The sequence below is a fragment of the Natator depressus genome, chromosome 12 (genome assembly GCF_965152275.1).
Source record: "Natator depressus isolate rNatDep1 chromosome 12, rNatDep2.hap1, whole genome shotgun sequence".
Taxonomy (NCBI): domain Eukaryota; kingdom Metazoa; phylum Chordata; order Testudines; family Cheloniidae; genus Natator; species Natator depressus.
In genome coordinates this window covers 5,352,981-5,379,347 of record NC_134245.1, presented here as the reverse complement: position 1 = coordinate 5,379,347, position 26,367 = coordinate 5,352,981, and the positions used below count along the sequence as shown (strand labels likewise).

The 26,367-nt window shown below is 47.2% G+C and overlaps 1 protein-coding gene across 1 annotated transcript in view; it reads right to left on the bottom strand.

Moving 5' to 3' along the window:
- Nucleotides 1-26,367, bottom strand: part of ATP6V0D1 (ATPase H+ transporting V0 subunit d1) — a 96,037-nt gene that overhangs the window by 42,937 nt on the left and 26,733 nt on the right. Inside the window, exon 2 of the mRNA XM_074968419.1 lies at nt 6,087-6,258. Coding sequence (XP_074824520.1) covers nt 6,087-6,258 — 172 coding nt within the window. The remainder of the gene's footprint in view (nt 1-6,086; nt 6,259-26,367) is intronic.

The window sequence follows — 26,367 nt, the reverse complement described above, 5'->3', positions numbered from 1 at the left end:
TTGCTGAGTCTGCATTCTTTAGTGAGACCTCACATGACCATATTTTAGATTTTAACTAGTGCTATATGCATTCCCTCCTATATAAGTCCAAGCAAATTGACCCAGTGAGATTTGAGCCTTAACTTTAAGCAATTGCTTTTGATATTCTGAATTTGTCCTTTTGGACCAATGCATTCAAATAGCAGGGCTCACATATTCCCACAAGTGCCTTGAAGACAAGTACATCCTTACTCCTTGGAGAAATACTGGAAGTGTGATAAGTGTGTTAGGTACTAAAGAATTGATGATTGGTACAGGTACAGAGAAGGGCTACTAGGATGGTCTGAGGAATGGAAAACCTGTCTTATGAAAGGAGACTCAAGGAGCTTGGCTTGTTTAGCCTAACTAAAAGAAGGCTGAGGGGAGACATGATTGCTCTCTATAAATATATCAGAGGGATAAATACCAGAGAGGGAGAGGAATTATTTAAGCTCAGTACCAATGTGGACACAAGAACAAATGGATATAAACTGGTCACCAGGAAATTTAGACTAGAAATTAGACGAAGGTTTCTAACCATCAGAGGAGTGAAGTTTTGGAATAGCCTTCCAAGGGAAGCAATGGGGGCAAAAGAGCTATCTGGCTTTAAGATTAAACTTGATAAGTTTATGGAGGAGATGGTATGATGGGATAACATGGTTTTGGTAATTAAATATTCATGGTAAATAGGCCCAATGGCCTGTGATGGGATATTAGATGGGGTGGGATCTGAGTTACCCAGGAAAGAATTTTCTGTAGTATCTGGCTGGTGAATCTTGCCCATATGCTCAGGGTTTAGCTGATCGCCATATTTGGGGTGGGGAAGGAATTTTCCTCCAGGGCAGATTGGAAGAGGTCCTGGAGGTTTTTCGCCTTCCTCTGTAGCATGGGGCACGGGTCACTTGCTGGCGGATTCTCTGCTCCTTGAAGTCTTTAAACCACGATTTGAGGACTTCAATAGCACAGACATAGGTGAGAGGTTTTTTGAAGGAGTGGTGGGTGAAATTCTGTGGCCTGCGTTGTGCAGGAGGTCAGACTAGATGATCATAATGGTCCCTTCTGACCTAAATATCTATGAATCTATGATTATTATAACTAACTACAATAAGAAATCTTGGTGATTTGCACTGTTCCTTGGTATAACTGCTGAGCCGCAGTCACAGTCTGGGACAATTGATTGCAAGTTGGTATTGGTGTGATCAGTACACACCTAGAACATTGGTTGTGTCTACGCTTTATTGGTGAAGTATGTTGATGTGGTTCTGGGTGCATTAATAAACTGATTGGTTAAGAATAACCAAGTGTTTTGATTTGAGAAATACTGTTCAAGTTAAAAGTTGACCTGAAAAGAACCTAGTGTTAAAGTTAGTAAGCTAATGCTCCCTGGACTCAATAAGAAGGGGTTATCCTATTAGATTCAGTCTAATATTGGCTATAACACTATCAAATTGGCAAACCTAGTTTGTTAGATTTCAGCTTTAAAAAATCTAAAATACATTTGCCAAGATGCCAAAAAATTGACACACACACCCCCCCCCCGCACCCTTTCCCACTTAAAAAGCACCACAGAAAATGGAAACTAAGATCAGTTGATGGCAATGAATATAAATTATAAGTTAAGAAGAGCAGACACTTAATAAAGGAAGCTACAAAGGTTTCTGTGAAAAATATTTGGCCTATAGGGTTAAAAAAAAAAGAATCTTAACACTGGTATGGGTCCATTCGAGTTACAGATAGTAAGTTGTCAGTAATAAAGCAGAGAAGACAGAAATGCTCAATAAATATTTATTACCAGTATTTGGAAAAGCTGGATGCTGTATCATAATGGGAAGGTACTTTCTATTTCACCAATAAAGAGGATTATAAACAGCATCTATTCAACTTTGCTGATTTTCAATAATCTAGCACAGAAAACTTGCACACGTGTTTTAATAAACCTTAAAGAACTAGGGTTAGCTCTTGGGGACAGGGAAAAATCCAATATTGTTCCAATATTTTAAGGGGACAAATGGGATAAGCCAAGCAGTTATTGATCAGACAGCCAACCCCAAGTGAAAAAAACAATGAAGGGGGTGAGACAGGACTATCAAAGAGTGGAAACATAATCTGTACCAATCAATAGGATTGTATGGAAAACAGAACTTGTGAAATGAACTTGGTATCTGAAGAGATTACAAGTTTGGTTTATTAAGGTAATGAAATACTTTGATTTAGCACTGAAAGACTGATTAAAAACTAGCACTACATAAAATCAGTGTAGCACATATTCAAGGGATTACAAACTGGCTGACATATCTCAAAAAGCAATTGGCAATGGGGGTGTTTCAAGGGGAGTCTTGCAGGGATCTGCCGTGGCCAATCTCAATTCAAAAGCTCTATCAAATATTCAGGAAAAAAAATAAATTCTTGATATAGCTTGTAGACAGACTGGTTGGGTGATAAATAATAAGGACTGGTCACATACACAGCACAATCCGGACTGCACGGTAAAAGGAGTACAGAAACGTGTATTTTATTATAGCCAAACGCAGACTTGTAAATCTAGGAACAAAGAATCTAGGGCCCACTTACAGGTTGAGGGGGCTGCATGCTGGAAAGCAGCGACTCTGAAAAGGACTTGGATCACGGTAGAAGCCAACATCAGCTTCCAGCATGATGCTGTGCTAAGGCAGCTGCTGTGACCATGATGCATAGACAGGAGAAGGAGCAGGGAGAAGGTATTACCTGGGCATACAGCATCGCTGAGACTGTTACTGGACGCCGTGTCCACTGCTGGTGTCCAAAGCTGGAAAGGATTCAGAGAAGAACCACAAGAACAATTCAACAAAAACCCAGTTCGACAGTGAAATTAGAGAAGTTCAATTTAGTTTACCCAAGAGAGGCTTACGACATGACTTGCTCACTGTCTACCAGCCCCCATATAGTGAGAAGTTTTCCCAATAGCAGAGAGCTCTTGAAATCAGGCAGACTAAAGCATAACAAGATCCAGTGTCTGGAAGCTGAAGCTAGACAAATTAAAGCTGGAAATATGGGGCAAGGTTTTAATGGTGAAGGCATTCCACCATTGGAACAACTAAATCAAGAGTATGGTTGAGTCTGCCATTTGAGGTCTTTAAATCAAGATTGGATGTCTTTCTAGAAGATCCTCTAGCTCAACCAGAGATTACTGGACTATGAAAGAATCACAAGGTGAAATTCTCTGTCCTGTGGTTAGACTACTACTTGTATCATGGTAGCTCTTAGGAGCCCCAGTAATGGATGAGGGCCCCATCACGCCAGGTGCTGGACTGACACAGAATAAAAAAAAAAGAGCCCCTCCCCCCAAGAGTTTACAATTAAGTACAAGACAGGAGACCAATGACACAATACTGAGGTACTCCCTCCATTGGTCTAGGGAAACAATCAGATAATCTTGGTCAGCGTGACAGGCGGTGCTCAAGTTTCTTGTAGGCCTCATGGTGAAGGAGAGATGTAGAGAGAACAATGAGTTAGTTTTGCAGATCTCGCCAAGCATGTGGGGCAGCAAGGGAAAAAAAGCACCAAGGTGTTCACCTGAAAATTTAACAAGGGGGCGATGGAGGTTGGCATCAGGGGCCAATATGATGTGGGAATCAACATCTTAATCGTGAGAAAGAGACGACGACAGGTAGAATGGCTATGGACTGTGAAGGGCCTTAAAGCAGAGTGATGGAGTGAACGGTGGCACAACCAACAACAGTGGCCAGAGTGAACAGCGAGCAGCTGGAGGAACGAGCGAGGTGCCTTCTTGCCCCCCAGCTGGGAGGTGAACTCACATGAAAGCAGCTCTGAACTCTGAGTCTCCACTGACCAAGGACACCACCAGTGAGTGTTAATGAAGCTGTTACACAACATAGTTCATGTGACCAAACATGGCCTTTCTATTTAAGCAAGAGATACCACACACTACAAACTGGAGGCCAATGTTAAATGCACTGTCACTTGTTCATCCTGAAGCTGAACACTGGTTCCGAACAAGACCAGCAAATGCTCACTGTCTTTCTGCAGGAAACTCAACTGACTGGCTAGATGCATGCGGTGCAACAGTGGAAGACTCAGCAGTTGAAAAAGTGAAGAACTCTCACCACATTCAAAAAATTTGCATGATAAATGCACCGATGCAAATAGTCACCAAGTATTAAGTCATTGTGTACATTATCTTGATGTCAGTGGTAGGCCAGTACATGCATTTCTAGATGTTCAAGTTATAGAAGACAGATTGGCTGCATCTGTGACAATCCACATCTTAGAGTTAAATGCTTGTCAGTTGGACTCCAAACAGATGGCTGCTTGCGCATTTGATGGAGCTGCAAACTTCTCTGGAAGACATGGTGGAGCACAAGCTTTGCTCAGAGAAAAGTGTAACCCTAGTCTCTCCTATACACACTGCAGAGGCCATCTACTCCACCTTGCCCTAGTATGAGCTGCAGACTCTTCAAAAGACATTTAAAAAGCTACAAATTTAATGTCTTCATTATATTCTTTTTTCAGCAAAAGTCCAAAAACACTGAATATCTTGGAAAATATAGAAGATACACTGGGACTGAAGTTCAAATTAGTCCAACCTGGGAAACCCTCTGGCTTTCTCATGAGCGATCCTTGGCTGTTGTCTTAAAATTACTCCAGCCATTATTACTGGCTTTGGAAAGTATCTATCAAGATGGGATGGATCAAAGTAGCGAGGCTGGTGGATTACTTTTGCTACTACATTCAGAGAAGACTACTGCCATTCTCTCTCTCATAAGTCTACTGTTGAAACTGCTTGGGTCATTAAACAATGCCATCCAGGCATCTGCTACAACAGTAGTAGATCTTTGCCCAGCAGTAGAAGCTACATTTGGATCAATCAGAGAGCTATCCATTGAAAAAGTACTGGAAGAAGCAAAGACTTCCATCCAGAAGTTGACAAATGAAGGCATTTATACTGAATCCTTAATTGAAGAGGACAAGAAGTGTTTGTTAAGATAACTGAAAAAGTACACAGACTTGATTCTTAAAAATCTATAACAGCAACTTCTAGATTCTACTCAACCTCTACGTAGCTTTTACAGATGCCTGTCCTATAAAACACCGACAGTTGAGTGGAGTGAGGCACGACCAGCAATGGAGCTGCCATGTGCTTGGGACAGAATAGAGAATTTGAACACAGAGTGGAATATCCTACGATGAATGAAGGAAGATTTGACTTCAACTTCTTTTTTATCATCGCTAGTGACTCGACCCGATCTTTACGCTCTGTTTCCTGGGCTGAAAGAAGCAGGAATTCATCTCTTGCTACTCCCAGTCACAACAGCTACAATTGAGCGTTCTTTTTCATCATTGAATAGAATTTTGTGTTTTGAAAGTTGCCGCCTTCTGCCTGATCATGTGAATGAACTAATGAGCATATCAACTGAAGGAATGGAAGTACCTGACACACGAGAAGCCACCAAAATTGAATGCATTGTATTCAAGACGTTCATTAACAGAGCTGTGCAAAATTATAACAAGAAACCAAGAAGGATGTAGACGTAGTGCTTCATAGAAGGCTTGAGTAGCCAACCTTAATTTGTGTGATGATTTTAAAATCTAATAAAATGGTCATGAAACATTTTTCAGTTTTTACTATGGTGCCATACAGTCCACCTTCACCCTCACGGTCTCACCCCTCATTGGCCCTGACCTCCCCCCCCCCCACCATAAATTTGAAAACCCCCCCATTTCAATTCCTGGGGAAAAATACTGCTAGCATGGCAGCTCCTGGGGTTTATTTTAAACTAGAAGATCTCAATGCTCATGGAAAACTTCAAAAAGGAAGACTAAGTCAATCTGTACTGAAGCAGATCTTGGCAGTTGTGTTAGCAGGGGAAACACCTGGAGAATCTTTGGAGTGGAAGCCTTTTGAATACACATCTGCCCAAAACACTGTGCAGCCGACGAGGACGCTGTCAGCAGGATCCCAGGGCAATTTCACTCTCAAACTTGCAAGCCTAGAGCTGTTATGTCCATCAGGGGAGAAAGACTCAGCAAAGTCTGCTTCCAAGTGCTGCTGTGGAGCAGCTCGTACTCACGTGATGAAGTCCAGGAAACTCGCCAATGGCTCATACGCGTGGTTCCTCATGTGACGAAACTCCACCACCATCTTCTCCTTCAGCTTGTCATCTATGACAGACACAGTAAGGGGGGAGGCTTCGTTGGCCAGGAAGTTCCCATAATCCGTGCTCTGGAGGTGCAGCTTCAAATCTGAAAAGCAGAAACCACCATTCAGGAAATTTTTGTTTTGAACTATTATGGAAAGGAAAAGCTCCAGCAAACACTGTGCTTTGATCTGAGCATTCCCCCCTTACACTGGCACACAGTGACACCTGCTGCTCAGAGAGATACCTCCGCTTTTGTATTGTGTAATTCAGCTCATTGTAATTCCTGCCAAGTGCAAATCCAAGCCCAGGAAGAGGCCAGCCATTTATCTTAGTCCCAACTTTGTTTTCCTCAAGCAATGCCCTCCTCCTCTACCCTAGAAAAAAATTCAGATGCCTCAAACACGTTTGTCCTCTCTCTCCTTAACTATTTAAATTTGCACCCCCATGTTTACAGTCCTATGTGCTGGTGATCTGCCTGAGTTTGAGCGCTACTCTCATTCTTAGAGCTGTGTCAACAAGCACATCTGACATCTGAAGACCAAGCACTTTATTGTGCCCGGCAGTGCTCTGGTCTCAGGCTTCATTGCAGGCCCCGCCGCAGTGAGTTTTTAGCAGGGAGAAGTAGTCAGGATCTCATGTGGCTCAGACACAGTTATGATGAAAAATCACAGAATCATAGAACAACAGAGTTGGAAGGGACCTCTGGAGGCCATCTAGTCCAACCCCCTGCTCAAAGCAGGACCAATCCCAACTAAATCATCCCAGCCAGGCTTTGTCAAGCCTGACCTTAAAAACTTCTAAGGAAGGGGATTCCACCACCTCCCTAGGTAACGCATTCCAGTGTTTCACCACCCCCCGAGTGAAAAAGGTTTTCCTAATATCCAACCTAGACCTCCCCCACTGCAACTTGAGACCATTACTCCTTGTCTTGTCATCTGCTATCACTGAGAACATCTAGATCCATCCTCTTTGGATCCACCTTTCAGGTAGTTAAAAGCAGCTATCAAATCCCCCCTCATTCTTCTCTTCCGTAGACTAAACAATCCCAGTTCCCTCAGCCTCTCCTCATAACTCTGTGTTCCAGTCCCCTAATCATTTTTGTTGCCCTTCGCTGGACTCTCTCCAATTTCTCCACATCCTTCTTGTCGTGTGGGGTCCAAAACTGGACACAGTACTCCAGATGAGGCCTCACCAATGTCGAATAGAGGGGAACGATCACGTCCCTCGATCTGCTGGCAGTGCCCCTACTTATACACCCCAAAATGCCACTGGCCTTCTTGGCAACAAGGGCACACTGTTGACTCATACCCAGCTTCTCGTCCACTGTCACCCCTAGGTCCTTTTCTGCAGAACTGCTGCCTAGCCATTCGGTCCCTAGTCTGTAGCGGTGCATTGGATTCTTCCGTCCTAAGTGCAGGACTCTGCACTTGTCCTTGTTGAACCTCATCAGATTTCTTTTGGCCCAATCCTCCAATTTGTCTAGGTCCCTCTGTATCCTATCCCTACCCTCCAGCGTATCTACCACTCCTCCTAGTTTAGCGTCATCCGCAGACTTGCTGAGGGTGCAATCCACATCATCCTCCAGATCATTAATGAAGATATTGAACAAAATTGGCCCGAGGACCGACCCTTGGGGCACTCTGCTAGATACCAGCTGCCAACTAGACATGGAGCCATTGATCACTACCCGTTGAGCCCGACAATCTAGCCAACTTTCTACCCACCTTGCAGTGCATCCATTCAGCCCATACTACTTTAACTTGCTGACAAGAATACTGTGGGAGACTGTGTCAAAAGCTTTGCTAAAGTTGAGGAATAACACGTCCACTGCAAAGGATACATGTGTCAAGAGGCACGTGTTTGCTCTGTGCATGGTGCCTTTTACAGATCAAGACACCAATTTTGGAACCCAGAGCACCACCTTGGGAGTTTCAGAATCTGATGAAGTGGCAGCAAAGTCAGTTTGGTTTTGCAAGCAGGTACTGGTCAGCAACTGCATTTGAGTCATACAGTACACCATGGTAAAGTCAAGTCTTATGTCAAGGGTCAGAGGTGGAGCTGGTGAAGAGGAACAGAAGGTGTTTCCTTGGGGAGGGAATGCCTAGTACGAGAGAGTAAGGAAAATCTGAACGCTAAAGCAAGCAAACAAGTTGACTCCAAGTCCAGACACCAGTTCTGTTCCTCAGTTCCCCCTGCAATGTCAGCTGACCCACTGCAAGCTAAATTGCTGGCCATCGGATAACCCCAATGTGACAAACTCTCTCCTTTGTCAAGATAAACCCTTCTGGCTCAAGTAAGATTTGTAATGCATCTCCAAGGGCTGTAACTGAACCCAAAAAATGTTAAGTCGTTTAGAATCATTTATTTCTCCAAGGGTTACTAGCTGCTCTAGTACATAGTGTTCTTCTGCCTTCAGCTTCATCTTGTCAGAGCACTAGTGAGGCAAGCCAATTCTCCTAGGGATTCAAGGGGCTTGAGGGGAAAGGGATAGGCAGGGAAGTTTAGTTGAACCAGATGCTACCCAAAAACCTCTTCCTGATTTCTTGGAATCCGAAGTGTTTGAGCCACTCTTGCCCTATCACTGAATTGTGTAACAACTTCAGCTTTACACCAAGAATAAGAGTAGGTACCAAGGTTGGGTGCATATCCATCACCACTGGACAGACTCAGAAACGAGCTAAGTACATCTAAGGGCCTGATTTTGCTAAACTGTGCCCTTAACCTGTAGGCATAGTTACAGCCAACTGCACCCGCAGTTACTCCACTACACCACCGTCAGAGGAAAGTTATCACCAGACAGCATTCAATGGAACATACATCAAGCGGATTAAAAAAAAAACAACAAAAAAAAAAAACAGCTGATGGAGCTCAAAGTAATTTTAAAAGGAGAATACTAATCCACTGAAAGCATTTTCAGAGGGGGTCTGGCGGGGATCTGTTCTTGTCCCAGTGCTATTCCACATCACTGATAAAGATGCTGAAGAAAATATGAAGTCCCTGCTAGTAAATTTTACAGATTGCACGTTAGTGGAGCAGTAAATATGGACAGATCATTTCTACAGACCAGTCTGGATGGTAAAATGGGTCCATTTGAATATTTTAACAACACAAAATGCAAAATTTAAAAATAGAGAATAGAGATTTCACATACAGGAAGGGGGACTATATCCCGGAAAGCAAAGACTCAAAGGGACTTGGTGGTTATGGTGGAAACCAACCAAACTTGAGCCATGGCATCACGGAGTGCTAAAAAGATTAACAGTCTTTGGACATATTAGCAGGGGAATCTCAAGTAAGGTAAGGAAGAGGTGATATTACCTTTGCAGACAGCATTGATAATGCCATTACTGGATACAGTGTCCAGTTCTGGTGCCCAAACAGACTATTAAGTTAGAAAAAAAGGGTTCAGAGAAGAGCCACAAGAATGATTTGAGGTCTGGAAAACCTACCTTACAGTTTCAGAGTAACAGCCGTGTTAGTCTGTATTCGCAAAAAGAAAAGGAGGACTTGTGGCACCTTAGAGACTAACCAATTTATTTGAGCATGAGCTTTCGTGAGCTACAGCTCACTTCATCTGATGAAGTGAGCTGTAGCTCACGAAAGCTCATGCTCAAATAAATTGGTTAGTCTCTAAGGTGCCACAAGTCCTCCTTTTCTTTCTACCTTACAGTGATTGAGCTCCTTGAGTCTATTTAGTTTATCCAAGAAAAGGATAAGAGGTGCTTGACCATGGTCTATAAGTACTTACCTGGGGAGAAGATTTCTGACAGTGAAGGGCTCTCAGCTAACAAACGGAACAAGAGCCAATGATTGGAAACTCAAGGTGGACAAAAATTCAGCTAAAATAAGGTACAATTTAACTAGGGATGAGGTGGATTCTCCATGATTTAATCTTTTAGAAAGATATCTAATGTTAAATTAAAGATATGATGTCTGCATCAAACCCATAAGAATGGCCAAACTGAGTCACACCAATGATCTAGCTAGCTCAGTATCTTGCCTTCTGGCAGTGGGCAACACCAGATGCTTCAGAGGGAGTGAACAGAACAGGGCATTGAACAATATGATCCATCTCCTGTTGTCCAGTCCCAGCTTCTGCACTGTACAGGTCAGACTAGATAATGGTCCCTTCTATTAATTTAGCTGTCCATTAGCATGTGCCTTTGAAAACCGGTGGCAATCGGGGGAGGTCCTGGACAACTGGAAAGAGACAAATATAGAGCCCATCTTTAAAAAAAGGGAAGGAGGAGGATCCGGGAAAACTCACCTCAGCCCCTGGAAAAAATCATGGAGAAAGTCCTCAAGGAATCCATTTTGATGCACTTGGAGGAGCGGAAGGTGATCAGGAACAGTCAACATGGATTCACCGAGGGCAAGTCATGCCTGAACAACCTGATTGCCTTCTATGATGAGTTAACTGGCTCTATGGATATGGGGAAAGTGGTGAATGTGATATATCTTGACTTTAGCAAAGCTTTTGATATGGTCTCCCACAGTATCCTTGCCAGCAAGTTAAAGAAGTATGGGCTGGATGAATGGACTATAAGGTGGATAGAAAGCTGGCTAGATTGTTGGGCTCAACGGGTAGCGATCAATGGCTCAATGTCTAGTTGGCAGCCAGTATCAAGCAGAGTGCCCCAAGGGTTGGTCCTCGGGCCGGTTTTATTCAACATATGAAAACCTTCATAGACTATCAGGGTTGGAAGGGACCTAAGGCGGTCATCTAGTCCAACCCCCTGCTCAAAGCAGGGCCAATCCCCAATTTTTTCCCCAGAACCCTAAATGGCCCCCTCAAGGATTGAACTCATAACCCTGGGTTTAGCAGGCCAATGCTCAAACCACTGAGCTATCCCTCCCCCCCCCCACTTTATTAATTATGTGGATGATGGGCTGGATTGCACCCTCATCAAGTTTGCAGATGACACTAAGCTGGGGGGAAGAAGTAGATACACTGGAGGGTAGGGATAGGGTCCAGAGTGACCTAGACAAATTGGAGGATTGGGCCAAAAGAAATCTGATGAGTGCAGAGTCCTGCACTTAGGATGGAAGAATCTCATGCACTGCTACAGGCTGGGGACCAACTGGCTAAGCAGCAGTTCTGCAGAAAATGACCTGGGGATTACAGTGGATGAGAAGCTGGATATGAGTCAACAGTGTGCCCTTTTTGCCAAGAAGGCAAACAGTATATTTGGCTACATTGGTAGGAGTGTTGCCAGTAGATCGAGGGAAATGATTATTCCACTCTATTAGGCACAGGTGAGGCCACATCTGGAGTATTGCATCCAGTTTTGGGTCTCCCACTACAGAAGGGATCTGGACAAATTGGAGAGTCCAACAGAGGACAAAAAAAATGATTAGGGAGATGGGGCACATGACTTACGAGGAGAGGCTTAGAGAACTGGGCTTGTTTAGTCTGCAGAAGAGAAGAGTGAGGGGGGTTTGATAGCGGCCTTCAACTCCCTGAAAGGGGGGGGGGGGGGTTCCAAAGAGGATGGAGCTCGGCTGTTCTCCGTTGCTGGAAATGACAGAACAAGGAGCAATGGTATCAAGTTGCAGTGGGGGAAGTCTAGGTTCGATATTAGGAAACACTATTTCACTAGGAGGATGGTGAAACACTGGAATGGGTTACCTAGGGAGGTGGTGGAATCTCCTTCCTTAGAGGTTTTGAAGGCCCAGCTTGACAAAGCCCTGGCTGGGATGATTTAGTTGGGGATTGGTCCTGCTCTGAGCAGGGGGTGGGACTAGATGACCTCCTGAGATCTCTTCCAATCCTGATAGTCTATGATGCTATGTGCATTTACCCAGTTTGTGCTGTAAATACAGTAACTGCACATGCACAGTTTAGAATATTTGATAGGGACCCTTGTGTGGACTTCACGGGTGGGGAGAGAAGAGAAGCAGGCCGACTTGGTCTCTCTTCTCTTCGATACCTGTGGGTTCTAGGTTTCACCTGGAGATCAGCTCAAACACCAATGCCAGCAGGTACCATTCCTGCAGGCTCTGGGGCTGAGAGCTGCTCTGTAAGGAACATGCTGTAAGTGTAGCATGTGGTACAGTAGCCTCGCTGTTCCTGTGCGGCCCCAGGCCTTATTTACTGCACCCTCGTCATACCCTGTTTGGAAGAGAATCATTCATTTCCTCCTGGGTTTTCTACGGCACTTGTCACTATAGCGTCTGAGTGCTTCGCAAACACTAATCTATCTTCACCTCACCACTCTGAGATGAGGGGGCAGAATTATCCCCACTTTACACATGGGGAACGGAGGCAGATTAAGGTCAAAAGTTTCCACTGATTTTGGTGCCCAATTTGAGATGCTTAAAATAAATGATTTTTTGGTGTACTGAGTGTCATATACCACTTATTATGGTCAACGCACCACTCTAGCTGACTTCAGCTGCGAGTGCTAAGCACTTCACAAGAAGCCACGGTGTAGAGACTTGCTTAGGACTACACAGGAAATCTGCGTCAGAGCCAGGGATAGAATCTAATTCTCCAGGGCATCGTTCAATTGAGTTAACAATGAGACTCTCCTTTCTTCCTGCATCCCCTGCCTCATTGACTGCACACCTCCCAGTTTCTGCCCCAAATGAGGCAGGGGGTCTTACAGATGACCCCACCTTTTACTGCACAGCCCTGATTCACCCCTACAGCAGCTCCACCCTGTGCACTGAATGAGGCAGGGACCCTGTGGAAACAGTTTGTGATAATGTAGTTGGATCGTGTCACAATGCACGCGCACAAGGGGACTGAGTTAAGGTAGCACAGGCAACTTGCGATCTGGCATCTCCTAACTTTTGAGTGCTTGTGTTTGCAACTTTCATGTTCTTTTAATGCAGGGGGGTTTGTGCAGTTTCTTAGGTTTTTAAGAAAACAAACTGAAAAAAACAAATTCCACCTCATCAACCCCCCCGCATGGTTCAACAGCAGGGTTAATCTATAGACCCACCGAACAGACCTCTGCCACCTGAGCTAATGGACTGATAGCAACAGAAGATTGTGACCCTCAAGATGGGCCAGCCCTAGAATGGGATGTGACAGACACTTTGCCATCAGCAGATATCTGAGAAACCCCTGCAGCAGAGGAGAGGGGAGACTCAGGGATACTGTGTTCCATTCCAAGCTCTAGAAGTGAGTGTGCTCCAGTGGGCACAGACTTCTGCCCACTTCCAAGCTTGACCTCTTCTGCAGCAGCCCCTCCACCTTGTTACTGTCCCCTTTTCCCCACCCCTGACCCTTACTGCACTCTCCTTCTCTGTGCCTACCTAGCCCCAGCCTCCACTCAGGAGGAGTATCCCAGTTCCCCTGTCCAGGCTCTTCACCCAGGCTCTTCACCCAGCCTCCCTCCTTTTTGTCCCAGTTTCTTTGCCCAGGCAGACCCACCTCTGACAAGGAGCTGGGATGCAGGGGAGATCCGTTTCCTTCCCTCCAACCCCACCCTGGTTCCTAGTCCCAGTCTCCTTGTCTAGCTAGTCGCAGTCTCCTGGCCCCAGCTTCCCATCCAGTCTCAGTATTCCCACCATCCCAGCAAACTGCCTCCAGTCCCCACCCTCATTTTCCCTCACTGGCTCCCAGTCGCTGGCGCTGGTCCACCGGGAACAACACTTCCTTGGTTTGAAGTCCAAGTGAGTGTTGTCTTGGGCCCTGACATCGCTGGGCAAAGCTGGACGCCTAACTTGGCACCTCGTCTACATTTCACTTGGCAGAGCACAGAGCAAACGTACCACAAGAGAGGGAAGGAAGAGGGGAGATTCCAGGAGCTCATGTTTTTTAAGCTGAATTGGTTTCAAGTACTTGGTAACCTTCCCACATGAAGAACCCAACAAGCTTGCTCCAAACTCACACAGTGAGCTCCTTCTCACAAGTCAGCGAACCCTCATCTCCGGCACAAGCTAACGAGTCTTGGACAACCATCCTGCTTTTCCACTTCCCACAGGAAGGACTTGTTGCCTCTGCTCAGCCTCTCAGCTGCTTCACGCAGCAGTCTCAGTGGTAGAAACAGACAAGAACGTCATGCCCTTCCTAGTACTGGGAATATCGGGGGCTTGCCCAGAGCACCGTTCCATCCTCCAGCTCCATCTTTGATGCTACTGGGACCAGACCCTTATCACTGCTTAGCTATGCTGCTGACTGATACACTGATGCCCCTTTCAAGTCAAAGGATCCCTACACAGATACTTAGTTCCTTCCTGGGGGACCTGTCAGAAACCCGCCCCCTATCCCCACATCCTTCAGTCCAGTGACAGATCACACAACTAGGCCCTGCTCATGGCCATAGTTGGAGGGAAGGGGTTAAGGGACATTGCCAAACTGCAAGCCCCAGTCAGGTGTGGAATTTGCTGCCACCTCCCCCACACAACCCCATTGACCTGACTGGAGCTGCCCCCCCTCAAATACCGAAGTCAAACTACGCCTATGGCCCTGCTCTGGTGGCCAGCGTAAAGGCCACACCCACAGCAGTGCCTGTGATGGCATATCTGCTCCAATGTGCTCTCCCCTCTGCCCCTAGGAGCTAGAATCAGGCCCCTGAATACCATGTTAAAAGTACAGAAATACGCGGCCCAATTCTCAGAGGTGCTCACCATGCACTGCTCCCCCCTAAAATCTCCCAAAACAGGCAAGTCTGTTTGTCAGGGAATTTCTTGGTAAGGCATTAGCTGTGATTTCTGGGCCACATAAAGACACGCAGGGACGGCTGCACTATTAACTCCCAATAGATGCATTTTATTTGTATCAGCTTCGCTCAAATCTTGTTCAAGATAACAGATGAAGGAGCAGTACAAGCAGTAAGCTCTGCCAAGCAACCTCTCAACTGGAAGGCTGCGAGGAAGCTTCCGTTAGCCATTTGTTTGGACAATTCTGCATGGCGTGCGGAGGTACTCAGAGAGGCACTCGTTTCAGTGGAGCAAAAGCCAGCTGGAATTGGGAACACATTATGTAACACTGGAATGGATTTCTGTGAGAGGGGAGCCAGTCCAATAACTCTGGAAACTAGGAATCAATTTCAGCTGGGCTCCTCCACTGCCTATGAATTAGTATCCAAGCAGATTAAGCACTCTCCCAGAGGCTGGATTAGCTCTGCTTTCTAACTCCCAACTCCGTGGCCCTGATGCCTCAGACAGGCATACGTGGTCCCCACATTGACTTCCATTCCTGCACCCACAGGGGCCAGTCACCTGTTCTCAGCCAAGGAGACCAGTCATTTAATAATGCTGATCACTTCAGTCTAATGGCTTGCACCACCCAACCAAGAAAGAAACAGTGGGAAAACCTGCCCCTGCCATCGCTATGGCTAGTGAATCAAACCAAGAGCCAACTGCTGAACAAGTCCCAAGTGTGCCAACCTCTGGCTCTGGGACACTGAGTGGGAATGAATTTTCGTGGGAATACATACAGAGGAGCAACAGCAAGAACATCCTAGCGGATGTCAGCTGCCACAATAAGGCAGCAGAGAAATGGGGGATACCTAGGGAGCCGATTGGCAATGCCCCTTGTTCTTTGGGTTCCTCACACTTCCATTATAATCCCTCCTTTTCAGCTGCTTGTAACTGCCAAAAAGCGACAATTCAGATGCGAGTTTCCCACGCTTAGCCTCTGCCTCAAGAAATTAAGTTTCAGGAGGAAAAAACAGTTCAGCCATTTCTGAAGATTAAGGGGAGGAGGTACATTCACCAGCTCAGACTGTTCCAAAATTCTGTGAATGGCTCTAGCCCTTAAAGGATTTGGGGAGGAGGAACCTGAATTTTGGCCAGGGCACCCACTTGGGTCAGAGTAGTGCCTTTGCTCTTCCCCTGAGCATGTCCAGCTATGGCAGTGCCGTAAGTGCCAGAAAATTGCCATTTGTAAGAGTTCAACAACTTGTCAGAGACCTGCTCTTTTGTTTGCTGATCGTCCCATGCAGAGAGTATAATTAAAGACTGCCATAACATGCACACAAGAGAGCTGAATGATGGCTACTTTCAACCAAGCATTTCTCAACTTTTACACGTTTGACTGTATAACCCTGTAGTTATTTATATGTCATTTAAAACAAGTTGCGACAACAGCATGCTCAGCGCAGTAAGGAAACAGCGGAACCAGTCCTTGCCACATGGCGTTTGCAATCTACAGCAAGTATTTTGTGCTTACCTGTAGGATGGTTTTGTCATAGTCAGTCACCCATCAGTCTGAAGGAAACTACTGGATCACCACATTCACAGGTACTCATGGAGTCAGCTCACTGGGTCAAAGTTTAGCATCCAGCTGCTACCCAGACATATGCTCTCAACTTGCACTGTCCACCTCATATATAATGGCCACTGTTTCGATTTTCACTCAACAGTTGTCAGTGTTTGAGGGCTTCAAACTGTCCCTGTTTAAGAAACTTCCAGGTAAGGACAAAATTGTCTTCTCATGCCCAGGTAATCTATCCATCTGAAACAGTCTACTGGGAATTAGCAAGGCCCTCTCAACTCAGAGGAAAGAGAATTAGTTTTTTTAAGACATTTCATGAAAGTTAAGGGAGGATTGTAGGCTGCGGTTTCATGGAAGAGCCAAGCAGAAGCCCAGGCTGTTGTCTTGCTGATTTCCTCATTGGATACATAACTTCTTTTAGGGTATGTCCACACTATGAAATTAGGTCGAATTTATAGAAGTCGGTTTTGTGGAAAGCGGTTTTATACAGTTGATTGGCTGTGTCCCCACACAAGTGCTCTAAGTGCATGTAGTCGGCAGAGTGTGTCCACAGTACAGAGGCAACCGTCGACTTCCGGAGCGTTGCACTGTGGGTGGATATCCCACAGTTCCTGCAATCTCCACCGCCCATTTGAATTCTGGGTAGAAATCCCAGTGCCTGATGGGGCTAAAACATTGTCGCGGGTGGTTCTGGGTACATATCGTCAGGCCCCCCTTCCCTCCCTCTGTGAAAGCAAGGGCAGACAATCGTTTTGCGCCTTTTTTCTCGAGTTACCTGTGCAGACGCCATACCACGGCAAGCATGGAGCCCGCTCAGCTAACCATCTCCGTATGTCTCCTGGGTGCTGGCAGACGTGGTACTGCATTGCTACACAGCAGCAGTTAATTGCTTTTTGGCAGCAGACAGTGCAGTATGACTGGTAGCCGTCATTGACGTAGTCCTGGGTGCTCTTTTAATCGGGCGCCTGGGCAAACATGGGAGTGACTCAGCCAGGTCATTTCCCTTGTTTCGTCTCGTGGCGATTCAGTCCTACCGGCAGTGTGCTGTCTTTTAACCTCCAGCCAGCAAAAATGATGGCTAGTCGTCATACTGCACCGTCTTCTGCCGAGCACCCAGGAGATGACGACGGCTAGTGGTCGTACTGTACAGTCTGCTGCCAGCAAGATGTATAAAGATAGATGAAGTGGCTCAAAACACGAAATAGACCAGATTTGTTTTGTATTCATTTTCTCCTCCCTCTCTCCTTCCCTCTGTGAAATCAACAGCCTGCTAAACCCAGTTTTGAGTTCTATCCTTGAGGGGGCCATTCAGTTTCTCGCAAAACCACCCCCTTTGTTGATCTTAATTCCCTGTAAGCCATGTCGTCAGTCGCCCCTCCTTCCGTCAGGGCAACGGCAGACAATCGTTCCGTGCCTTTTTTCTGTGCAGACGCCATACCACGGCAAGGATGGACCCCGCTCAGTTCACTTTGGCAATCAGGAGCACATTAAACACCACGCGCATTATCCAGCAGTATATGCGGCACCAGAACCTGGCAAAGCGATGCCGGATGAGTAGGCAACGTCAGCACGGTGACATGAGTGATGAGGACATGGACACAGACTTCTCTCAAAGCTAAGGCCCTGGCAACATAGGCATCATGGTGCTAATGGGGCAGGTTCATGTGGTGGAACGCCGATTCTGGGCTCAGGAAACAAGCACAGAGTGGTGGGACCGCATAGTGTTGCGGGTCTGGGACGATTCCCAGTGGTTGCGAAACTTTCACATGCGTATGGGCACTTTCATGGAACTTTGTGACTTGCTTTCCCCTGCCCTGAGGCGCAAGAATACCAAGATGAGAGCAGCCCTCACAGTTGAAAAGTGAGTGGCAATAGCCCTGTGGAAGCTTGCAACGCCAGACAGCTACCGGTCAGTCAGGAATCAATTTGGAGTGGGCAAATCTACTGTGGGGGCTGCTGTGATGCAAGTAGCCAACGCAATCAAAGATCTGCTGATATCAAGGCTAGTGACCCTGGGAAATGTGCAGGTCATAGTGGATGGCTTTGCTGCAATGGGATTCCCTAACTGTGGTGGGACCATAGACGGAACCCATATCCCTGTCTTGGCACCAGAACACCAAGCCGGCGAGTACATAAACCGCAAGGGGTACTTTTCAATAGTGCTGCAAGCACTGGTGGATCACAAGGGACGTTTCACCAACATCAACGTGGGATGGCCGGGAAAGGTACATGACACTCGCATCTTCAGGAACTCTGGTCTGTTTCAAAAGCTGCGAGAAGGGACTTTATTCCCAGACCAGAAAATAACTGTTAGGGATGTTGAAATGCCTATATGTATCCTTGGGGACCCAGCCTACCCCTTAATGCCATGGCTCATGAAGCCATACACAGGCAGCCTGGACAGTAGTCAGGAGCTGTTCAACTACAGGCTGAGCAAGTGCAGAATGGTGGTGGAATGTGCATTTGGATGTTTAAAAGCACGCTGGCGCAGTTTACTGACTCGGTTAGACCTCAGCGAAACCAATATTCCCACTGTTATTACTGCTTGCTGTGTGCTCCACAATATCTGTGAGAGAAAGGGGGAGATGGTTATGGTGGGGTGGGAGGTTGAGGCAAATCGCCTGGCTGCTGGCTTCGCACAGCCAGACACCAGGGCGGTTAGAAGAGCACAGGAGGGTGCGGTGCCCATCAGAGAAGCTTTGAAAACCAGTTTCATGACTGCACAGGCTACGGTGTGAAAGTTCTGTTTGTTTCTCCAGGATGAAACCCACCACCCCTTGGTTCACTCTACTTCCCTGTAAGCTAAACACCCTTCCCTCCTCCCTTCGATCACCGCTTGCAGAGGCAATAAAGTCATTGTTGCTTCACATTCATGCATTCATCACACAAATAGGGGGATAACTACCACGGTAGCCCAGGAGGGGTGGTGGAGGAGAGAAGCACCAGGAGGGGTGGTGGAGGAGGGAAGGACAAGTCCACACAGCACTTTAAAAGTTTAAAACTTATTGAATGCCAGCCTTCTGTTGCTTGGGCAATCCTCTGGGGTGGAGTGGCTGGGTGGCCGGAGGCCCCCGCACCGCGTTCTTGGGCGTCTGGGTGAGGAGGCTATGGAACTTGGGGAGGAGGGCAGCTGGTTACACAGAGGCTGTAGCGGCGGTCTGTGCTCCTGCTGCCTTTCCTGCAGCTCAACCATATGCTGGAGCATATTGGTTTGATCCTCCAGCAGCCTCAGCATTGAATCCTGCCTCCTCTCATCACACTGCCGCCACATTTGAGCTTCAGCCCTCTCTTCAGCCCGCCACCTCTCCTCCCGGTCATATTGTGCTTTCCTGCACTCTGACATTGTCTGCCTCCACGCATTTGTCTGTGCTATGTCAGTGTGGGAGGACAGCATGAGCTCAGAGAACATTTCATCCCGAGTGCGTTTTTTTCGCCTTCTGATCTTCACTAGCCTCTGGGAAGGAGAAGATCCTGTGATCACTGAAACACATGCAGCTAGTGGAGAAAAAAAAAAGAGGCAGTGGTATTTAAAAAGACACATTTTCTAGAACAATGGCTATGATCTTTCACGGTAAACCTTGCTGTTAACATTACATACACAGCACATGTGCTTTCGTTCCAAGGTCGCATTTTGCCTCCCCCCACCGTGTGGCTAGCCCCTCCCCCCCCCCCCATGGCTAACAGTGGGGAACATTTCTGTTCAGCCACAGGCAAACAGCCCAGCAGGAACGGGCACCTCTGAATGTCCCCTTAAGAAAAGCACCCTATTTCAACCAGGTGGCCATGAATGATATCACTCTCCTGAGGATAACACAGAGAGATAAAGAACGGATGTTGTTTGAATGCCAGTAAACATACACTGCAATGCTTTGTTCTACAATGATTCCCGAGTACATGCTACTGGCCTGGTGTGGTAAAGTGTCCTACCATGGTGGGTGGAATAAGGCTGCCCTCCCCAGAAACCTTTTGCAAAGGCTTTGGGAGTACATCCAGGAGAGCCGCAAATGCCAGGACAAATTAATCCTTTCACATGCTTGCTTTTAAACCATGTATAATATTTTAAAAGGTACACTCACCAGAGGTCCCTTCTCCGCCTGGTGGGTCCGGGAGGCAGCCTTGGGTGGCTTCGGGGGGACTGCCTCCAGGTCCAGGGTGAGAAACAGTTCCTGGCTGTCGGGAAAACCGGTTTCTCCACTTGCTTGCTGTGAGCTATCTTCCTCGTCCCCAAAACCTGCTTCTGTGTTGCCTCCATCTCCATTGAAGGAGTCAAACAACATGGCTGGGGTAGTGGTGGCTGAACCCCCTAAAATGGCATGCAGCTCATCATAGAAGCGGCATGTTTGGGGCTCTGACCGTTTGCCTCTCTGGTTTTCTGGTAAGCTTGCCTCAGCTCCTTAAGTTTCACGCAGCATTGCCTCGGGTCCCTGTTATGGCCTCTGTCCTTCATGCCCTGGGAGATTTTGACAAATGTTTTGGCATTTCAAAAACTGGAATGGAGTTCTGATAGCACGGATTCCTCTCCCCATACAGCAATCAGATCCCGTACCTCCCGTTCGGTCCATGCTGGAGCTCTTTTGCGATTCTGGGACTCCATCATGGTCACCTCTGCTGATGAGCTCTGGCCAGCGTGGCAAGCTGCAGGTGACCATGCAAACAGGAAATTGAAATTCAAAAGTTTGCTGGCCTTTTCCTGTCTACCTGGCCAGTGCATCTGAGTTGAGAGTGCTGTCCAGAGCGGTCACAATAGAGCACTCTGGGACAGCTCCTGGACGCCAATACCGTCTAATTGCGTCCACAGTACCCCAAATTCGACCCGGCAAGGCCGATTTAAGCGCTAATCCACTTGTCAGAGGTGGATTAAGGAAATCGATTTTAAGAGCCCTTTAAGTCAAAAAAAAGGGCTTCATCGTGTGGACGGGTGCAGGTTTACATCGATTTACCGCTGCTAAATTCTACCTAAACTCCTAGTGTAGACCAGGGCTTAGACTGGAAAGAGACCTTGACAAATATGCTTAAGAGACTGGGAAGAGATTTACCAGCCCTCCCATAATATTGAACCATTGCTTCCTGGACCCATCAGGAGACAGCTATTTTAGAGCAAAGTTGCTAAATACCCAGCCCAGTGAAGGAGTTGTGGCCACATGCCATTCATTTTCTGCAGAATCTACACCTTCATTTACGTGTTTAGCCCTTCAGGTTGTGCAGCTACCCTTCCAAACGTGACCTGACTCAACACCGATGCGTTGCCTTCCCACATTTTTGGATACTCCGAAGCAGTGATTCCAGGAGGTGAGCTCCCTGCCTCACGTTTGGGCATGCTGGAGTTTGGCTTAGTTCTCCACTGCCTCCATTTCCCCTTGCAAGCTTCCCAGCTGGCATGAGCCTTTCAGGATCTTGCACAGAGCTTGCCCTTGGCCAGATTCCTAGATTAGTTCTGCCATCTCAGGGACACAAAAACTGGAGTGGGGAGGGTGACCTGACTATACCACGACTACCAGACTGTGACCCACCCAGTCAGAAGATTGCAGGCCAGGCAGCGCTCTGAACTGCATCCTGGCAGCAAATCATCCAGCTTACCGGATGTTGGGCCTGCCAGGCCTCTGTACCAGATATCAATGTAAAGTCTATGCCACTGTTTTCTTAGCCCACCATTTCGACCATGTGACCCAATCTCTACACATTCCCTCCACTGATTCCCTCTTCTCTAACACTTCAAACATAAGCTACTACTCTTCACTTTCAAGGCCCTTCACAGCCAGTCCCCACCCTACCTAGCATCTCTCATTCACTGCTGAGACGTCACCGCCCGCCTCCCATCAGCCCACAATGAGGACACCAGCCTCCACTGCCCAATTCGGTTTTCAAGTAAGCATCTTTGTGCCTTCTCCCGTGGTTCCCCTCATGCTGGGAAGGAGCTTCTCGCAAATATCTACGAAGTTCCCACTCTATCTTCCTTCACAGCCCTCAACACTCCTTGCATATTCCCCTCCCCACAACGTCTGTGTGTAGCCATCTGTGACTTAGATTGTCAGCCCTTTGGGGCAGGGACCGTCTGTGTGTTTCTACAGCAGCAAGCATAGCATGGTTCTGGTCCGGGAGCAGGGCTCCTAGGCACTGTCGTAATACAAATGAACAAGAACCTCGACTCACTACTGGGCCATATGTAAAGTGGGCCCTGTCAAGATGTGTGGAAGTTCAGCTTTTACGATGGGCTTGCTCCAAAATCAATCACAAATCCAAAGAGCAATTCAAGTTCTGCAACAGACTGGAAGTGCTGACCCTCCTCCTGTTTGCACCATGACCCAGCAAGGGAGCTGTGCAGGTAGCAGCAGCCACTGCTAAGATCTTGGAGAAGCTCTGTGGGAGCAATGAATGGCAAAGGAGAGAGCTGCACCGTGAAAGTGGTGCTCACCTCAGCTATGGACTGCAGGTCTCTAGAGTGCACAGGCTGTTCTTTGAGGTCTATAGATCGTATGAATTGCCTCCATCTGTGAGCAGACACCTCTTACTGCCAGGTTTACAAGAGACAGGCCCAGAACTGGGCTTAATTCCCCACTCTTTTTAGAGCCAGGAACTTATGCCCGAGCCCTTCTCCTGAGGTGAGAGGTGCAAATGCCATCAGAATTTTCCAAAAGGTGCTGAATACCATCCCAAAGCACTGCCCACGTGATTCGGCTGACTGTCAGTGAGGAAACAGCGTAAGACATTAGTGAAGGGCATACAAACTGTGAGGTACCACGTTGCAATATGTCCAGCACACATTGGTCCTAGCTGGTTCTGACCCAGACTCAGCAGTAAGGTTTCAGCCTGTCCCCAACAGAAGAGGGAATCTAGGCCAACCAGTTCCTGGAGGAGGGAGTTTCTCTAGCCCAGGGATACTCAGACTGAGGCTCCCAAGCTGCAAGCGGCTCTTTAATGGGTCTCCTGTGGCTCTTTGCAGCACATGCTATTAAAACACTCTGGTTTAATTATTAACCAATCAGGATGTTTCTACTATGTTATTAGCCAACCGTAGCTGATAAAACAATAATACGTGGTCAGTTATTTTGCTGTGATCATAGAATCACAGAATATCAGGGTTGGAAGAGACCTCAGGAGGTCATCTAGTCCAACCCCCTGCTCAACGCAAACCAATCCCCAACTAAATCATCCCAGCCAGGGCTTTGTCAAGCCTGACCTTAAAAACATCTAAGGAAGGAGATTCCACCACCTCCCTAGATAACCCATTCCAGTGTTTCACCACCCTCCGAGTGAAAAAGTTTTTCCTAATATCCAACCCAAACCTCCCCCACTGCAACTTGAGACCATTACTCCTCGTTCTGTCATCCATTACCACGGAGAACAGTCTAGATCCATCCTCTTTAGAACCCCCTTGCAGGTAGTTGAAAGCAGCTATCAAATCCCCCCTCATTCTTCTCTTCCGTAGACTAAACAATCCCAGTTCCCTCAGCCTCTCTTCATAACTCATGTGTTCCAGTCCCCTAATCATTTTTGTTGCCCTCCGCTGGGCTCTCCAATTTTTCCACATCCTTCTTGTCGTGTGGGGCCCAAAACTGGACACAGTACTCCAGATGAGGCCTCACCAATGTCGAACAGAGGGGAACAATCACATCCCTCGATCTGCTGGCAATGCCCCTCCTTATACATCCCAAAATGCCATTGGCCTTCTTGGCAACAAGGGCACACTGTTGGACTCATATCCAGCTTCTCGTTCACTGTAACCCCTAGGTCCTTTTCTGCAGAACTGCTGCCTAGCCATTCGGTCCCTAGTCTGTAGCGGTTCATGGGATTCTTCCGTCCTAAGTGCAGGACTCTGCACTTGTCCTTGTTGAACCTCAGATTTCTTTTGGCTGAATCCTCTAATTTGTCTAGGGCCCTCTCTACCCTATCCCTACCCTCCAGCGTATCTACCTCTCCTCCCAATTTAGTGTTATCTGCAAACTTGCTGAGGGTGCAATCCACACCATCCTCCAGATCATTAATGAAGATATTGAACAAAACCGGCCCGAGGACCAACCCTTGGTGCACTCCACTTGATACTGGCTGCCAACTAGACATGGAGCCATTGATCACTACCCGTTGAGCCCGACAATCTAGCCAGCTTTCTGTCCACCTTATCATCCATTCATCCAGCCCATACTTCTTTAACTTGCTGGCAAGAATACTGTTGGAGACCATGTCAAATGCTTTGCTAAAGTCAAGGAACAACACGTCCACTGCTTTCCCCTCATCCACAGAACCAGTTGTCTCGTCATAGAAGGCAATTAGATTAGTCAGCCATGACTTGCCCTTGGTGAATCCATGCTGATTGTTCCTGATCACTTTCCTCTCTAAGTTCTTCAGAATTGATTCCTTGAGGACCTGCTCCATGATTTTTCCAGGGACTGAGGTGAGGCTGACTGGCCTGTAGTTCCCAGGATCCTCCTTCTTCCCTTTTTTAAAGATGGGCACAACATTAGCCTTTTTACAGTCGTCCGGGACCTCCCCCGATCGCCATGAGTTTTCAAAGATAATGGCCAATGGCTCTGCAATCACATCCGCCAACTCCTTTAGCACTCTCGGATGCAGCGCATCCGGCCCCATGGACTTGTGCTCGTCCAGCTTTTCTAAATAGTCCCGAACCACTTTTTTCTCCACAGAGGGCTGGTCACCTCCTCCCCATGCTGTGCTGCCCAGTGCAGTAGTCTGGGAGCTGACCTTGTTCATGAAGACGGAGGCAAAAAAAGCACTGAATACATTAGCTTTTTCCACATCTTCTGTCACTAGGTTGCCTCCCCCACTCAGTAAGGGGCCCACACTTCCCTGGACTTTCTTCTTGTTGCTAACATACCTGAAGAAACCCTTCTTGTTACTCTTAACATCTCTTGCTAGCTGCAACTCCAGGCGTGATTTGGCCTTCATGATTTCACTCCTGCATGCCCGAGCAATATTTTTTTTACTCTTCCCTGGTCATTTGTCCAATCTTCCACTTCTTGTAAGCTTCTTTTTTGTGTTCAAGATCAGCAAGGATTTCACTGTTAAGCCAAGCTGGTCGCCTGCCATATTTACTATTCTTTCTACACATCGGGATGGTTTGTCCCTGTAACCTCAATAAGGATTCTTTACAATACAGCCAGCTCTCCTGGACTCCTTTCCCCCTCATGTTATTCTCCCAGGGGATCCTGCCCATCAGTTCCCTGCTCTCCTTTCTTCCCTGTGTCAGGATCCTGAACTCGACCATCTCATGGTCACTGCCTCCCAGGTTCCCATCCACTTTTGCTTCCCCTACTAATTCTTCCCGGTTTGTGAGCAGCAGGTCAAGAACAGCTCTGCCCCTAGTTGGTTCCTCCAGCACTTGCACCAGGAAATTGTCCCCTACGCTTTCCAAAAACTTCCTGGATTGTCTGTGCCCCACTATATTGCTCTCCCAGCAGCTATCAGGGTGATTGAAGTCTCCCATGAGAACCAGGGCCTGCGATCTAGTAACTTCCGTTAGTTGCTGGAAGAAAGCCTCATCCACCTCATCCCCCTGATCCTGTGGTCTATAGCAGACTCCACCACCATTATGTGATAATACATAAATAATAAATGACAATTCACATTCCCCAAACGAGCTACAGGTATGCTAATTGCTAATTTGCCTCCTGAACCCAAGGTCTAAGCATCACTACTCTAGCCCCTCTGGAGCCTTTCCCTCCTGCGGTAAAGCACTTTCACACTCACATGTGCGCCAGGGAAGTGGCTTCTCTGACCCCCAACAACCCAAGCTCCCACCAGCCACTCTCCTTCAAGACTGCTTTATTGGCAGTGACACGTGGAGTGGAAAAGGAGCCAGAGATCCCCCATTTTTGGTGCCCTCTGGCTGGATACCAATCCAGAAGATGCAGAAGACGACTATGTGAGTTAAGGAAGGGGCAGCTGGAACAACTCTGATATTAGCTTGCCCCCGCATAGAGCAGAAGCATGTTACACCTCCGATCAACCCAACATGCTAGCTACGGATAGAAGGTGAAGGGCTTTGGGGAGCACCACACTGAGCGCGTTACAAGAACAGAACCACCC